Raw genomic sequence first — 16305 nt, 5'->3', positions numbered from 1 at the left:
TACAGTGTCAGGTTTGTCAGTTCTTCTCCCTATCAGTCCTGTCACCTCTTAGCTGCACTGCTGTCTTCCATTTTTAGTTAACCATTATAACCGTTATAACCATTATAACCGTTATAGTCACGTGAGTGATCATAAGTTCAAAATCTAAGAACTTCTTAAGTGAGTGTGACTAGTCTAGCTATGGTCAAAGGTGCAGCCAACTTCTAGAATGAGCACCTCTCTGTGATTTTCATTGACAATTAATACATCATGTAGCATCAGGGGTGTTTGATGAAATATTAGAGATATATTGAGTTGAAGGGCTGGAGGGCGCACAGTTTAGATGGAGGTGTGTGTGTGTGTGTGTGTGTGTGTGTGTGTGTGTGTGTGTGTGTGTGTGTGTGTGTGTGTGTGTGTGTTTACTTAGCAAAGCTTTAAAACGCATGCTGAGTAGTGCACTTTTTGACACAACGATTCCTATATAGAGTTTGAGTAATATATGGCACTAAATCAGAGCAAATTTCTATTTAGTTCCGCTTCAGACTTGGGTGATTGTATTTTTTATGTATGTATTTAAATCAAATTTAGCCAATTATCAAGGCCTACTTTGATCCCCTGTGACAAACATTTCAACTATTGCTATGACTATTTACTTTTGTTGTCCAACATTAATGAATTCTGAGGCAGACTGTCAGCTATACCTCAGTTCTGTTTGTGTGTGTATGTGAAAGATCCTGCCAGATTGTTGTGTGATCTTTTCACCCTCCAAAGATAATCATATGAGAGAAAGGAACAATATTCCTGAGATATATAGAAAGTATCCTAATTTTACAAAGATGGATGTCAAGATGAATGTGTTGCTGTTGCGTTGCGTTCAAGACCTGTTATTAAGCACTCTTCCTGCAACTACTTCATAACATTAAGCACTATCATTTTGTTAATGCAGAATGCAGATGTGATATACTGTGTGTATATATATATATATATACCTGTTTCCTCAGCTTTGATATTTTGATATTTTGATATTTTATTAAGGATCCCCATTAGCTAGTGCCGTAGCAACTAGCTAGTCTTCCTGGGGTCCACACATAAAACACATAAGTAACAATCATCAACAACAATCAGTCTGTACTACAAAATTATACATAATTCAGCATTGTGCAATGAATATAACTACCAAACTAAGTGATCGATGAAAAAGAAAATACAAAAGTGTAAGGTATAAAAAGAACCGACATAACAGGGCCAAAAACATGATCAAAACAAAATACATACATTTAAAACAGCTTTGATCCTCTTGCAGCTCTGTAATTTGAAATATTGAATTAAGTAGGCTATATATTTTGCTTTGCATGTGACAAGTCTGACATTGTGTCAATATATTGGATGTAAGAAATGCTGATGTCGTCACTTGCAATTAAAAGGTCTTTTTTGATATAACCTTGATGCCTGATCTGTGTTGAATGTGGGGTTGAAATGGATATCTACATGATTGTTGTGTAGCCCAATATGTGTATGCGTCTTTCAAGGCAAGCGATAACATTCGTCTTTTGTTTGGAGGGTATTTACATGTAGAAGTCAGAGACACACGTATTGATGGACATGTGCTTGCCCAGCAAAGTTAAGACATGATTGCAAACTAGCATTCAATTAAAGCCTCCCTTATACGGTCATTGTAGAAAAATAATTGTACCACCCGGCCTGATAGAAGCAATAAGAAAGACAGAAATGTTATGCATATGTGATTTCCATGGGCACTTGAAGGATTTATTTGGATAGTTTCTGTCTCTGCCCAGATGGACTGCAGTGGGCAGGACTGGGTCATGTAGGGATGGGGGGGTAATGGTGGGTAGATATGGTGTCAGACAGTAAGGATGCTATCGGAGGTGGACAGTTTGAGCTCCTCCCGGGGGTTCTGCAGGGTATCTCGCGGGGCAGCATACTCGAGCACATTGGGCAGTCCGTGTACCACACAGCAGCTAACGGTACTGCGGAAGATGCCCATGTCATGGGCGTCACACCACTCATCTGTCTTCTCATCGTAGCACTCCACATCGAAGGTGGTGGTGAAGCCATTGAAGCCGCCCACCACAAACAGACGATCATCCACCACCTCGATGCCAAAGTTGCTCCGTGGGTTGAACATGGTGGGAACTGCGCGCCAGGTGTCGGTCTGGGGATTGTAGCACTCTGCGCTTCGCAGACGGTTGGCTCCATCAAAGCCGCCCACCTAAGAGAGGATAGGAGAAATGTGGGTCAATAACAGAATATCAGAACTTGACCATAGATTTATTGTGTATTTTTATGTAGGTCTCACCGCATAGGCCTGCTCCCCATAGGCGATGACCCCCACCCCACTGCGTCGGCTTCTCATGGGGGCGATCAGAGTCCATTGGTTGGTCTCAGGGTTGAAGCACTCTGCTGTGAACAGGCACTCGTTCCCATTGAAACCACCACATATGATTACCTAGAGTTAAGGCAACTTGTAAATTCATCCATCCTGGCTTTTTAATAGATTCATTGTACAATAGTTATCAAGTTGTGTTCCAGGTACAGTTAGTCTTACCTATTCCTCTGTTCCACTTACCTTTCCAAAAAGTGTGGTGGCACTGGCATCACTTCTCTGCTCATGCATGGGTGAGATGAGTGTCCACTGGTTGGTCTCAGGCTCATAGCGCTCAACAGTGTTGAGTCGCACATAGCCATCAAAGCCGCCCATGGCGTAGATGCAGCCACCCAGCACAGCCACACTGACGTAGCAGCGCCGTGAGTGCATGGGTGCCACTTGGTGCCAAGTGTGTGTGACTGGGTTGAACTTGCGCACACTGTTGAAGTAGTCAACGCCGTCAAAGCCTCCCACGCAGTACACAAAACCATTGAGGTAGGCAGCACCGTGGTAGGCCCGTGCGCTCTCCTCCTCTCGAGTCACATTGACCCATCGGTCAGCCTGTGCATCATACGCCTCAATGCCATTGGTGGGGCTGCCACCACTCCAACCACCGATGGCTAGTAAGATGGCATAGGGCAGGCGAGGGCGGGTCAGAGGGTTGCCAAAGTCAGAGCTGGAGGGCCCATTCATGTCCAAGTCATACATGGCCTTCAGTGCGTTGATGATGATGGGCTTGCAGTCATCATTGTCTCTCACCCATGGATTATTCTTCACATTGCTCATGAAGTAGTCTGCTGTCATCAAGGCCATGCGTACCTAAGCAAACAGACACAGACAGATATAGACACAGAATGCAGTCGGCAGCCGATATACCTTTATGAAATGCATCAAACATTTACGTGGGTCTAACTTTGTTGTCCAACTCTCAGTCACCTTAGGCAACAGCACAGAGATTTGGGCTCTGCGGTCTTGAGGAGAATGGCCAATCCAGCGCAGGATGGCCTCAAACACTACATCTTCCTGCTTCACGTTCAGGTCGTCCTTCTCAATGATGTCACGAAACTGCCACGGCGAGAGTTCCAGGAACTCCTCGGAGCTACGCACCACCTCCTCAAAGTGATGCAGGATGAAGAGAGAGGACATGCGCCTGAGCTCATGGCAGGAGTAGAAGTCTGCAAACGTACAGATCCCAATGCAGTTCTCCGGGCACAGCTGGGCCTCTAGGTAGTCACTGCAGGCTCGCACAACGCCCATGACAGAGAACTGGTCTGCAGCCACCAGAAGCTGCTGCGCATTCCCGTCAGTGACAGGCACGGAGCGTGTGTAGGCATACTCAATAATGAGACGCATCATGTCCGGTGACACACCAGGAATGTCGTACACCCGCTTTTCTAAGTTGCTCCAGCCACTTGTGAAGAGAGCTCTGTGGGGCAGGGTTTAGAGAGGAGGGATATGATGGTCAGGACTCATCCATATACTGTACCAAAGTTTCTCAATACTCTTTTCAATACAGCACAGCAATATAATAAACACCCTCTGCAAGTATATCACAATATAAAGAGGGGTACTCACACAAATATTATGAATCAATAGTTATTTTATAGAATGTATCATTGCTGCCACAAAGAACAATGTGTAAGCTCTTGTAGGGTCTGGCTATTTTCTTCTGATTATCCTTTGGATCCATGCCAAGTGAATCCCTGCCATCCATCATGGCTACCCCCCCAAGTTAAGACATTTACCGGAAATATGGACTGCAGCCGCAAAGGATATTCTTGTGTGCGTTGAATTTGATGCCATTGACTTTAATCACCACGTCACAGAATTTTCCTTCCAGTCGTAGCTCATTAAATATTGTACAGGCCATGGAACTCATTTTTCTCTCCATGTTGCATCTCTGAAATGTAGAGGTGGACCCCTCTTCCAGTTCATTCATTCTTGTGTTGGATATCTTTAATATCCACTTTTTGGGCAAGAGGTGGCACACTGCAACTATATTCTTCTGAGCAATGAATGTGGACCTTCATTCCCCTTACATGTGGTAACCATGTTCTAGAATTGTGCATTATTACATCACAGTGAGTGATACACAATTAGAATGTCTCAGATACCATTTTCATAATAAGCTGACACCATCATAAAAAAGTATTAATGTTCTTCTTCTTCATCATCTCGTCTTTGAGGGTGCCCTGTATGAAATGACTGCATCATTTAAACCATATTGACTTTTGTTGTATATATTTTGCCATTATAACAACAACAAAATCGCATAAAGAATTAATTGTGTATCTGCTCCATCAGATGCCAAAATAGGTAGGAACCTTTATTACTGCTTTTGTGTTACAGGGAAGATAATATTCACACACATACATGTCCGTCCTCAACTTAAGCAAGTATTTAGGTTGTCTGGTATTTATATCTTTAGTTGCTCTCCTAGTTGCCAGCCAAATAGATCGTTTGATCGTTTAACGTTTATTGAATTAAACCTCTCCTCTATCAAATTATGGTAAGTGTATTTTCCTTTTTTTTCAATGAAGGACTACATTATAATAATCATAATAATCCTAAAATAATAATGACAATATATGTATTTTGTATAGCGCTTTTCTCAGTACACAAACACAGTCCATGGAGAGAAAATAGATACTAAAAAGTAAAACAGAAGCACAGTCAGTAAAAAAAAAACAATGAAAATAGTTAAAGATTAAAAGCAAAGTTTAAAGAGTTTTGAGTGATTGTTTGAGGAGGAGAGTGTGCTGGATTCTTTCGTGTGGTTTGGGAGAATCTATGCTATATATATCTATATAATAAAAAAAAGTCTAGGTTTAGAAGATTTTTCCTTCTATCACAGAGACTGCCAATGGCCCCGGGCCTGAGCTAGATTACTCTTCCTGCTACGACTGGTGGATTGATGATTCACTTGCTTAGTCAAATGTATCGAGTGTAAGTCGCTTAAGAATAAGGCGTCTGCTAAATGCCAAAAATGTAAATGTAAAATATATATACATATATATACATACAGTATATATACATTCACAGGACCGCTGTTTAGGTCTGGTGATGGGAACAAGGACGTTGGCATCAGGGGAAAGAGTGGATGTACATCGTCAGAATTTCGCCTGAAGTAATCTAGCCTAGCTACTGAGTTTACTCATGTGGCTGGCTATACGGATCCACAACAATTATACAATCAGCTGACACACTATTTAGGCATGGGTTATTTGTACTAAATAAACTACAAAATTAATAGTAGGCTATAGTATGGTGTAACTGTGTTTGCAACATTAAAACAACCGGCAACCAAGTTACATAGTTATTTGTTATATTATGACGATTCATTCATGCAATAACAAAACATCCCGGACTACAATTAATGTTGATTATTTTTCTTATTTTTTTTATTACTATGATCATTTCCATTTCAAACATTCTTTTTTTTATTACTTTTTTTTTTCACTTGATCTTAACCAAACTGTTGTTAGTAGATATCCGGTGTGTATTCTAGACCTGCAGGGAACGACAACGCTGATATAGTTGGAGGTCTCAGAAGATTCTAGAAGGGTCTGTTCCTAGAAGGGTCTGTTCCTGGAGCGCGTGTTGATCAGGCCCAGCACAGAGAAGGCGCTCGCTGCCGCCGTCACCAAACTGATGGCCCCAATGGCCCGTGTGGCCTGAAACAGAAACAACAAGTCGTGACGTTAGAATTATAAGGTTCTATCTCCATTTTTGGTCAAAATTTAGTTTTTTACGTAATCTGATCCATTAGGCGTTTATTAATGCCTGTGTGGTGTTATTTTTAAAATGTTGAAATTTTTGAGTTAGTAATTAATAAAATACAAAGGTTCCATCTCACGAAACATAATGGAATGTAAAAACTTTGACGCTCAATATCTCTGAACTACCCTAAACGGAGATAGAACCTTCTTAAGCTCACGAATTAATAACCTGTGAATACAACAACATCATTAAACGTGAAAGACAGGAGAATGAAGAGAACAGAGTAGAAGGGAGTTAACTCTCTTGGTTGTTGTGGCTAGCGCGCGGACGGTTTGTAAGCGGGAAGGTTGTGAGTTCGATACCCGCTAAAATGTAAGCTACTCGTCTAACCCGCTGTTTTGCTACGTTGGTGTTAGCAGTGGGATTGGTGACCGTGAGGCTGTCGAAGAGGCGTGTCCACGTGAGGGACTCTATAGTGGGTTAGTGTGGGTTCGATTCCTGCTGGGACTGTATATACTGAGAAATGTATACACTCACTGCAATGTAAGAGGCTTTGGATAAAAGCGTCAGCTAAATGGGATATATTATATAGTATATATATATATATATATATATATATATACAGTATATAGTGTAATGACCCTGTGTAAGGCTCATTAGCAACTCCACCATGGGAGTTAACACTAGAACACCCGTGCTTTTTTACCTACTAAAAGAGCCGCCTCTTTAAAATGCTAACCTGATATTTACACACAACGACCACTAGTTGTCCGCTTGTAAATTAGCCTGCTTCCTACACAGAAAAACTGCAGAGTCGAGTGCAAAGATATAACACTTTTTTTTACTCACAGGGGTCAAATGACCTCTCATGGCTGATTAAGTGTTAACTCTCTTGGTGTAGTAGCTAACGCGGCCAGTTTGTAAGCGGAAGGTCATGAGTTCGATACCCGCTTAGGGGCCGAGCTACTACTACTACTACTACTACTACTACTACCCTGTCGTCCTTTTGAACTGACACAATCATACAAAGACAATGAAAGAGAGCAAGAGACCTGCTCAGATACCCCCTCCCCGTAGCGTAGCAGGGTGACAAAGTGTTCGCAGTTACTGCCCAACAGGTCGTACGACACCTCCTGGCCGATGAGGACTTGAGCTCGCTGGATGATTTCGGAGACCGGCAGGGGGGTGTGGTTGTCGTCGTATTTGTTGTTGACCCGGTACGTGTCACTGCCCACTACTTCTTTGAGCAACTGCATTCGGACCACCGCCTTGCGACTGAAGACTGACTTCACGCTGGACATGGCGGCAGTTTGACTTTCATCTGAGGAGGAAGGAGAGAGGAAGGGGGAAGGAGAGAGGAAGGAGAGAGGAAGGAGAGAGGAAGGAGAGAGGAAGGAGAGAGGAAGGAGAGAGGAAGGAGGGAGGAAGGAGGAGAGAGGAAGGAGAGAGGAAGGAGGGAGGAAGGAGGAGAGAGGAAGGAGAGAGGAAGGAGGGAGGAAGGAGAGAGGAAGGAGAGAGGAAGGAGGGAGGAAGGAGAGAGGAAGGAGAGAGGGAGGAGAGAGGAAGGAGAGAGGAAGGAGGGAGGAAGGAGAGAGGAAGGAGAGAGGAAGGAGGGAGGAAGGAGAGAGGAAGGAGAGAGGGAGGAGAGAGGAAGGAGGAGAGAGGAATGAGAGAGGAAGGAGGGAGGAAGGAGAGAGGAAGGAGAGAGGGAGGAGAGAGGAAGGAGGAGGGAGGAATGAGAGAGGAAGGAGAGAGGAAGGAGAGAGGAAGGAGAGAGGAAGGAGGGAGGAAGGAGAGAGGAAGGAGAGAGGAAGGAGAGAGGAAGGAGGGAGGAAGGAGGGAGGAAGGAGAGAGGAAGGAGAGAGGAAGGAGAGAGGAAGGAGGGAGGAAGGAAAGAGGAAGGAGGGAGGAAGGAGAGAGGAAGGAGAGAGGAAGGAGAGTGGAAGGAGAGAGGAAGGAGAGTGGAAGGAGAGAGGAAGGAGAGAGGAAGGAGAGAGGAAGGAGAGAGGAAGGAGAGAGGAAGGAGAGAGGAAGGAGAGAGGAAGGAGGGAGGAAGGAAAGAGGAAGGAGGGAGGAAGGAGGGAGGAAGGAGGGAGGAAGGAGAGAGGAAGGAGAGAGGAAGGAGAGAGGAAGGAGAGAGGAAGGAGGGAGGAAGGAAAGAGGAAGGAGGGAGGAAGGAGAGGGGAAGGAGAGAGGAAGGAGAGAGGAAGGAGAGAGGAAGGAGAGAGGAAGGAGAGAGGAAGGAGAGTGGAAGGAGAGAGGAAGGAGAGAGGAAGGAGAGTGGAAGGAGAGAGGAAGGAGAGAGGAAGGAGAGAGGAAGGAGAGAGGAAGGAGGGAGGAAGGAGGGAGGAAGGAGAGAGGAAGGAGAGATTGTCCAGTGGTCATGAATGAGCAGCACCTCATACAGTTGTCCAGAGAGAGAGAGAGAGAGAGAGGCTGGTGTTAAACCAAACTTGTGCTTGTGGAGATCCACAGAAGTAGGCTAAACGTTACATTGCTCTATCAGACAGGCCCCTAACTCCCACATCAACCCTTACCTAGCCCATACCTTACCTAGCCCATACCCACCAATACACTTGCATGGACCTGAGAGGACTGGATAGGTGTAAACAAAATGGTGAAAATCTAGCCTATCAGGGGGGCAAGATGGAGCTGCTACCATCAGAATCAGATCTGGTTCATTTGGTCAAGTATATTTGCACATACAGGAAATTGACTTGGTGCGGTTGGTGCATAGGACATTAAAATGTTTTTAAAACATATAAGCAAAAACATATTCCTTACAATTACTGTAATCCGCTCAGATCTGCGAAAGAACGCAGGGGTTAGGGACGATTTAGGGCAAATGTACAGGTTGAAACCAATATCTATGTTGAATCAGTAGATTAAGACTAATCCTTTCACAGTGTTGATAGTAGAGGGTAATAACTAATAATAATAACTGGGTAGTTATAATAAGGGTAGAGGGTTAAGCCTGGATTCATATAACAAAGAATGACATGTAAATGTTTGTGTAAAGTAGAGCATGGTTCGTGTTGAGTACGGCACATTAATTAAGCGTTGCTTTCCACTGACCGAGAGGTGTTAAGTTGATGATGTAACCGTCTCCCAGGTACATAGCCCAGTGCTGATAGGCCGGTCTGAAGATCTCAATGAGGTCACCAGGTTGGGGGTCCCCAGGGGGGTCAAGAAGGTCAGGGTCATTAGAGGCCATCTGGAGGCAGATGAGGCAGGCGGACAGGAAGTTGAGATGTTTACACGTCACTCACATCATCATCGATGTAGATATATTATCATCCATTATACAACAGTTAGTTCCAACCAAGTCATTTGATTGGACAAGAGGCATTCCATGAGTGCCGATATACAGTATTACAGCACTGGGACTTTTAACTATATGTATCACTCCGCAACACAGGTGTTCTATTAAATGACCGTTAATACAAAGTAGCTAGCCTGCGGACGTTTGTGTTCGGGTTACTAGGCAACAGTCCAGTTGAAGTTAAGTTGCTGAACAATTTTTTGTAGGCGGAGCCAAAATAAATGATTAAATAAACAAACTAATCATAATCTGTTGTCGCTTATTACTGTTAACTAATAAATGGCACTGTAGAACTGTTGGATATTATTATAATTATCATACTGTTGACATTTAGATTATAGTCAGAGGTCCTACAAATGGACATGTATGTTAACAAAGGTGATAGCCGACCTAACACTAAAAAATTGTTAACTTATTTATAGACTTAATTGAGCATGCCTGTTAGTAGCAAAACTAGTCCATCACCTGTATGCAATTTATCAATGTCAACTCGGTCCACTGAGGTCATAAATAGGAAATTAAGTTGGTTATTAAAAAACGTTGACAAATGATGATTCGATTCAGTTCTTGAATCTAAATTATTTGAAATGGAATTCACCACAGCGATGGACATCCACCCCCTAGAAACTGACAGGATGCTTTCCCTCACAGGGTCAACATAGTCATAGACAGGCTTTTTTGCCACCATGAATACATTAGTTGTGTATTAGTTTATTTAAAAGGGACAATGGACAGTGGACAGTCTTTGACTCTCCCTGAATTAGCTGGGTAGCTAGATTACCTCAGCAGTCCCTGGGCAGGTAAATCCACAGGGGAAATACGGCCTCAGATGTTATAAACAATTTAAAAACAGATCTACAGGACAGAGAAATATCACATCAAACAGAACTACAGGACATAGAAACGTCACATCAAACAGAACTACAGGACATAGAAATGAACTACACTATACTACACTATACTACACTATACTACACTATACTACACTATACTACACTATACTACACTATACTCACACTATACTACACTATACTCACACTATACTACACTATACTACACTATACTACACTATACTACACTATACTCACACTATACTACACTATACTACACTATACTACACTATACTACACTATACTCACACTATACTCACACTATACTACACTATACTCACACTATACTCACACTATACTACACTATACTACACTATACTACACTATACTACACTATACTCACACTATACTCACACTATACTCACACTATACTCACACTATACTACACTATACTCACATTAGACGTTGTTCGTTGTCTATCCATCCCACATCATGCTTCCGCAAATTCTGAAAAAAAAGACACATTGATTAAACAAAGCGTATCCCCCACAACCCCCACCCAGTCCATCCCTGTAGGCCACTCAGGGCTCTATGTACTGGACACTCATGTTGCTAACTCATGACCCTGTATCAATGACCAGATTCAGGAAGGAGGTTTAATCAATATTTTAAAAAGAAAAGAGAGAGAGAGGAGAAAATAATAATTTAATTAAATAAACATTTTGTGGATTTCTGTGACAATGTTCTACTCTTAGGACAGGTGGATAATTTCCCAGAGAGAGTGCTGGATGACCGGGTACAATGTAGAGAGCCAGGTCACACACATACACACACAGACACACACACACACACACACACACACACACACACACACACACACACAGACAATACACGCAAGCTCTTGTGCCCCACACACACACAGCCACAATGGCGCCTACATAATGGAGAAACTGACGGAAACAATATTTTAAGCTGAGGTTGTGTTGCCACTGAACGTCATCAGACATAGACACTGAAAACATTAATTTAGAAATGGTCAACACACTAAAACTATCATGACAATAAACAGATACAACCAATCCAGGTACAGGTAATGATAAATGCATTAATTTGTATTCTGCCAACTGAGAGACTATTTCTGAATACACCAGGCATAGAGATGAAACCTATATCATCCTGGGGGAGCAATGTGTGGCTATCCATGTAGTCATTAATTCATGAGACTGAAGCTTTGCTGGAACATTAAACCATACAAGTTATTTACTGACTGATCAAACATGGCAATATTTTAGTCATTTAAACAAAATGAAAGTGACTCCCTGGACCATCCTTTAGAGCATAACATAATTGTATTAGTTTACATAATCCATACTCTGCTATAGCTTTAAGGTATTTCTGCCTATAAGAGAGTTATACTTACTGAAACACCAACACCTTTTTCTTTCTCTCCATGTCTAAGTCTCCATCATATATCCGCACAAACGTCAGCCGGAGGGAAATGGAAAAAGTTATGATTGAAGTCCTTGAGGTGGTCGGGTGTGAGATGGCAAATGTGATGGATTTGCATTCGAGTCCTTGGTGGCTTGGTGAAAGGAGACGTGAGGCTTGAGGTCCCGGTCGGGGTAGTGTTTCATGGGCATAGGTCGTCGTGGTTATGGTATCAGCTCTGCCTCTGACACATGACAGCACCGGGGGGACATCAGACACATGACAGCACCGGGGGGACATCAGGCCATTCACAGGTGAGGTCAGCGACGCTCAGAAGGCGTTCCCCTGTCCGGTGCGCTATAGGGACAATGATGCTTGAGGCCAAACGCTGTTCCTGCGTCATATTCTTAATGATTTTCTTTTCTTTTTTTTCCCTTTTTTAAAATTCTTCATTACTTATTTTCTTTTACACGATTATTGCTCTTATTTCTGTTGTTTTTGTTGTTGCTATCCTACCACTCTCAAAAAACATTTACAGGAGGCTGCAATCCGTAACTGGACCCTCTAAATAAAAAATCAGATTAAAAGACCCGAACTACCTTTGTGTTTTGTCCCCCGCCCCCACCCGTGGTGTATGTCCCCACCTGTCCTACCTGCTGTACATACCTAATGTTTTGTTGTATTGTTCTTCCCATGATGGATGTATATTTATCTTGTAGATAGTACTAGTTATTTGTCTGTATTATCTTGTAGATAGTACTATTTTTTTTTTGTCTGTCTTACATGTAACGATGAATTGAGAATCAAGGACCCCAATTGAAATAAGCCAGTGGCTTTCTTGGGTTTTTATCCTGTTAGTTGACCTTGTATGTAATATGTACTTTCATGTACCTACTTCTGCAAATCTTCTAATAAAGTTTTCAATCAATCAATCAAACCGTTTTGCCCCATGGATGTGATTTTGTTTGTGGTTTCTCTTGTCTTATTTACATGTATTAAGTGTTCTTTGTTGCATGTTGAACATTAGCTGTTGACGGGAGTGGAACTATGTATGAATGAATGAATGAATGAATGAATGAATGAATGAATGAATGAATGAATGAATGAATGAATGGTCTTTATTGTCATTGCTACAGTACAGGTACCAAACGAAATTTAGGAGGGGTGGCTCCCCTGGTGTTAGGAAAGAAAAAAAAAAAAAAACTTTAAAAAAAAATCACAAGAAGGGAAGGAGCTGGTTTACATAAATAAAGGCTATGTACACTATCCACTGTACTATACTGTACAGATAGACGACTAGGGTTGTCATATTGCACAATAGTGTTATTTCACATTTATTTAAAGTGTCGCAGTTTGCAGGCTTGAAATGTACATGTTTGTGCCTCAGCACTACACCTGATTTTTTTCAGTCCAGCAGCTGCCATCAATCCGTCCAGACTGTCCAGGGCCCAGAACCTAGGTCTTTGCTGTGTTCAGGGCCTGGATGGCCCTGTGGTAGAAGCTGTTCTTCAGTCTGTTTGTCCTTGCGGCCAGGGTCCTGAACCGCCTTTTCGAGGGCAGCCTGGTAAAGTGTTCGTACGCAGGGTGGGTCGTACATGTACAAGCCTTCTGGCCTTCGTTCCCTCCTTGCACAGTTTTTTTTATTGTATTATGTGCTAAATAAATAAACTAAACTAAACTAAACGTTAATACATATTCTGTAGCAATTATTAACAGAATAGGCCTGCAATGTAACTGCTTGCACCATGTACACTTTCAAATACACTGCCATAATTTGCATGAGCAAGTATTCATTGCTTTCGTCTTCTTTTGTGAATTATAATGATTACGGCCTACCTACCGCACAACAATCTGAGATACAGTAACTCTACGACAGAGGGCAACATGTGTATTTTATGTTTACCCTCATTTACCCTTGTTTACCCCTCCCCTCTCTGGAAGAGCTGTACAACACACGCTGTCTCAGGAAGGCCTCCAAGATCTCCAGAGACCCATCCCACCCTGGGTACGAACACTTTGCTCGGCTGCCCTCGAACAGGCGGTTCGGAATGGAATGGAATGGAATGGAATGGACTTTATTTGTCATTGCTACAGTACAGGTACCAAACAACGTAATTTAGGAGGGGTGGCTCCCCTGTTGTTAGGAAAGGGGAAAAAAAACATTTTAGAAAAAGCATAAAAGCATAAAATCACAAGAAGGTAAGGAGCTGGTTTACATCAATAAAGGCTATGTACACAATCCACTGTACTATACTGCACAGATAGTCAACTAGGGTTGTCATATTGCACAAAAGTATTTTTTCACGTTATTTTAAAGTGTCACAGTTTGCAGTTCAGGACCATGTTCGCAAGGACAAACAGACTGAAGCTCAGCTTCTACCCCAGGGCCATCCAGGCCCTGAACACAGCAAAGACCTAGGTTCTGGGCCCTGGACAATCTAGACAAATTGATGGCAGCTACTAGATTGAAATCAAGTGTAATACTGAAACACAACTGTGAACATTTCAAACCTGCAAACTGCGACACTTTAAATGAATGTGCAATAACACTATGTGCAATATGACAACCCTCGGGTACATAAGGTTCAGAGAATAGGAAATGTTAGAATAGGTATAGCATAGCATAGAGTACAGCACAGTGTTTTATTTGTATAGTATAGTATAGTGGATAGTGTACATAGCCTTTATTTATGTAAACCATCTCCTTTCCCTTCTTGTTTTTAGTTTTTTTCCCCTAGCACCTGGGGAGCCCCCCCTCCTAAATTTCGTTGTTTGGTACCTGTACTATATCAATGACAATAAAGACCATTCATTCATTCATTCATATTCTAATAATGTCAGTATTATTTGTCATGCCTCACAAAAATAGCACAATTAAGAGTGTAAAGTAAGCTCTGAGTGGCAGAACTGTTTCATGTTTGTATTTAGGTCTGTGGACACTTGTCCGCAACTGTTGAAATGTCTTGAAGCGCAAAATAATTCTTGAAGCACAAAAGTGCTCACAAGTACTGTAGCTCCATACACATGCAGCATCACTTCAAGGCCACTGAAAGGTCAACTTGTCAAATAAACATGTCAAAGTGAAGGTTGACGTCTGCGAGGCAGGGTTGCCAGATGGGATTGACATTTTCCAGCCTAACCGCAGTCTAAAACCCGCTAAATCCACCAAAAACCACCAGCCCAAAACCGATATTGTCAGAAGCCAGTTTATTAGGGCAGGTGCCCATCTCCTGCCCCCAAACTGTATGTTTGTTGCCAATGATGTTTGTAAAATAAAATAAAACCTGCACATTGTATATAGGCTAGCTACTAGGGTGTTCTTTTTTTACTTCACTCATTAGGTAACTTTCAAGCTTCACTGACATTTCGATACCGCCTAAAATGCTATGTATCCAGCCCAAACCGCCCAAATGCTTTTTTCTCCGTCCCTGTATAAACAAAAGTAGCCCATTCGGAGGGAACCCGCCTCACCTGGCAACCCTGCTGCGTACGGAAGCATAGTAGACTAAATTCAAATGCTAATGCAATATGAGATTGCAATTGCATGTTCCACTTTTGCATGCATTCTTTCAGACAATATTCAAATTCAAATGCAATTCTAATGATTTTCATTTTCATTTTCATGTACCTGATGTGCAATGAGTTATGACACATAAGCTTTACATTCAAAAGTTCATTCTAATGTGCAAATGACTATGCAATCCCAAAATAGCATATTCATTTGCCACTTTTGCCTGCGTTATTTGAGTCATTATTCAAATTGTAATGCAATAATGTGATACGCAATTGCATTTACATGTTCTAGGAAACACATCAGCTTTACAGCTGACAAAATTCAAACTCTCTATGCAATTCAAACGCATCCGGGTACATGCACATCTGTTTTATGACCCAAGGCTGGCGGTCATAAAACTGTAACCACTAGATCCCTTAAATCCTATTCTAGTGAGGCCTTAAACCATAAACTGGAGAATCAAGACTGGGTAGATGAACTAAAATGCACACAGGTTGAAGAGGCATGGCTAGGTTTCAAAACCAAATTCCTAAATATTATTGACAGTATAGCCCCCATGAGAACCACCAGGGTTAAAGCCCGATCGGAACCATGGATGAATTCGGACATTCTAAATGCTATGAAAGTCAGAGACCTAAAATGCTCTGAAGTTCAAAAATGCAAATCAAAATTAGTGAAACACTTAAACGAAGATCACAAAACCCACTTTGAGAAAATTAAAAAACAATGCAACAAACTATGCAATCAGGTAATTACCATGACCAAATCTGCTAAGAAAGAATACCTCGATAACAAAATCGAAGAAAACTTAAACAAACCACGTGACCTTTGGAAGCTACTTAATAGCCAACTAGGTTGCAGTCAAAAACTCAAAACCAGGTCTACAAACATCAGCATAAAATCTGGTGATTCTCTCCTTACAGACAAACTGGATGTGGCTAAGTGCTTAAACACTTTCTTTACAACCATAGCCACTAAATTAGTTAACAATCTACCACCCCACTCAGGGCGCTATGGTGTAGAGCACATCCGTGCGTTCTACAATAAACTGGGTGTACGCAATGATGATTTTAAACTCTCCATGGTGTCAAACGATGAGGTGTTTAAAAAGCTGGGCGCTCTACAC

The 16305-nt window shown here is 42.1% G+C and overlaps 2 protein-coding genes across 2 annotated transcripts; both read right to left on the bottom strand.

The window, feature by feature from the left end:
- Window positions 1-1840: 1840 nt before the first annotated feature.
- On the bottom strand, window positions 1841-4256 carry LOC308156777 (kelch-like protein 10; the record flags this gene model as incomplete). Its single annotated transcript, XM_080530213.1, has 5 exons — window positions 1841-2209; window positions 2297-2446; window positions 2567-3184; window positions 3302-3791; window positions 4111-4256. 5 exons carry the CDS (start codon window positions 4254-4256, stop codon window positions 1841-1843), a joined length of 1773 nt encoding a protein of 590 aa, XP_080386339.1.
- A 1681-nt stretch (window positions 4257-5937) lies between these two features.
- On the bottom strand, window positions 5938-9299 carry plaat1 (phospholipase A and acyltransferase 1; the record flags this gene model as incomplete). The annotated part of the gene is made up of 3 exons (XM_080537539.1): window positions 5938-6039; window positions 7138-7406; window positions 9161-9299. The coding sequence occupies 3 exons, from the start codon at window positions 9297-9299 to the stop codon at window positions 5938-5940; spliced, it is 510 nt and encodes a 169-aa protein (XP_080393665.1).
- Window positions 9300-16305: the final 7006 nt, after the last annotated feature.

This window comes from Nansenia antarctica (assembly GCF_963989245.1).
Source record: "Nansenia antarctica genome assembly, chromosome: 1".
NCBI lineage: Eukaryota > Metazoa > Chordata > Actinopteri > Argentiniformes > Microstomatidae > Nansenia > Nansenia antarctica.
This window is presented reverse-complemented; position numbering and strand designations above follow the sequence as displayed.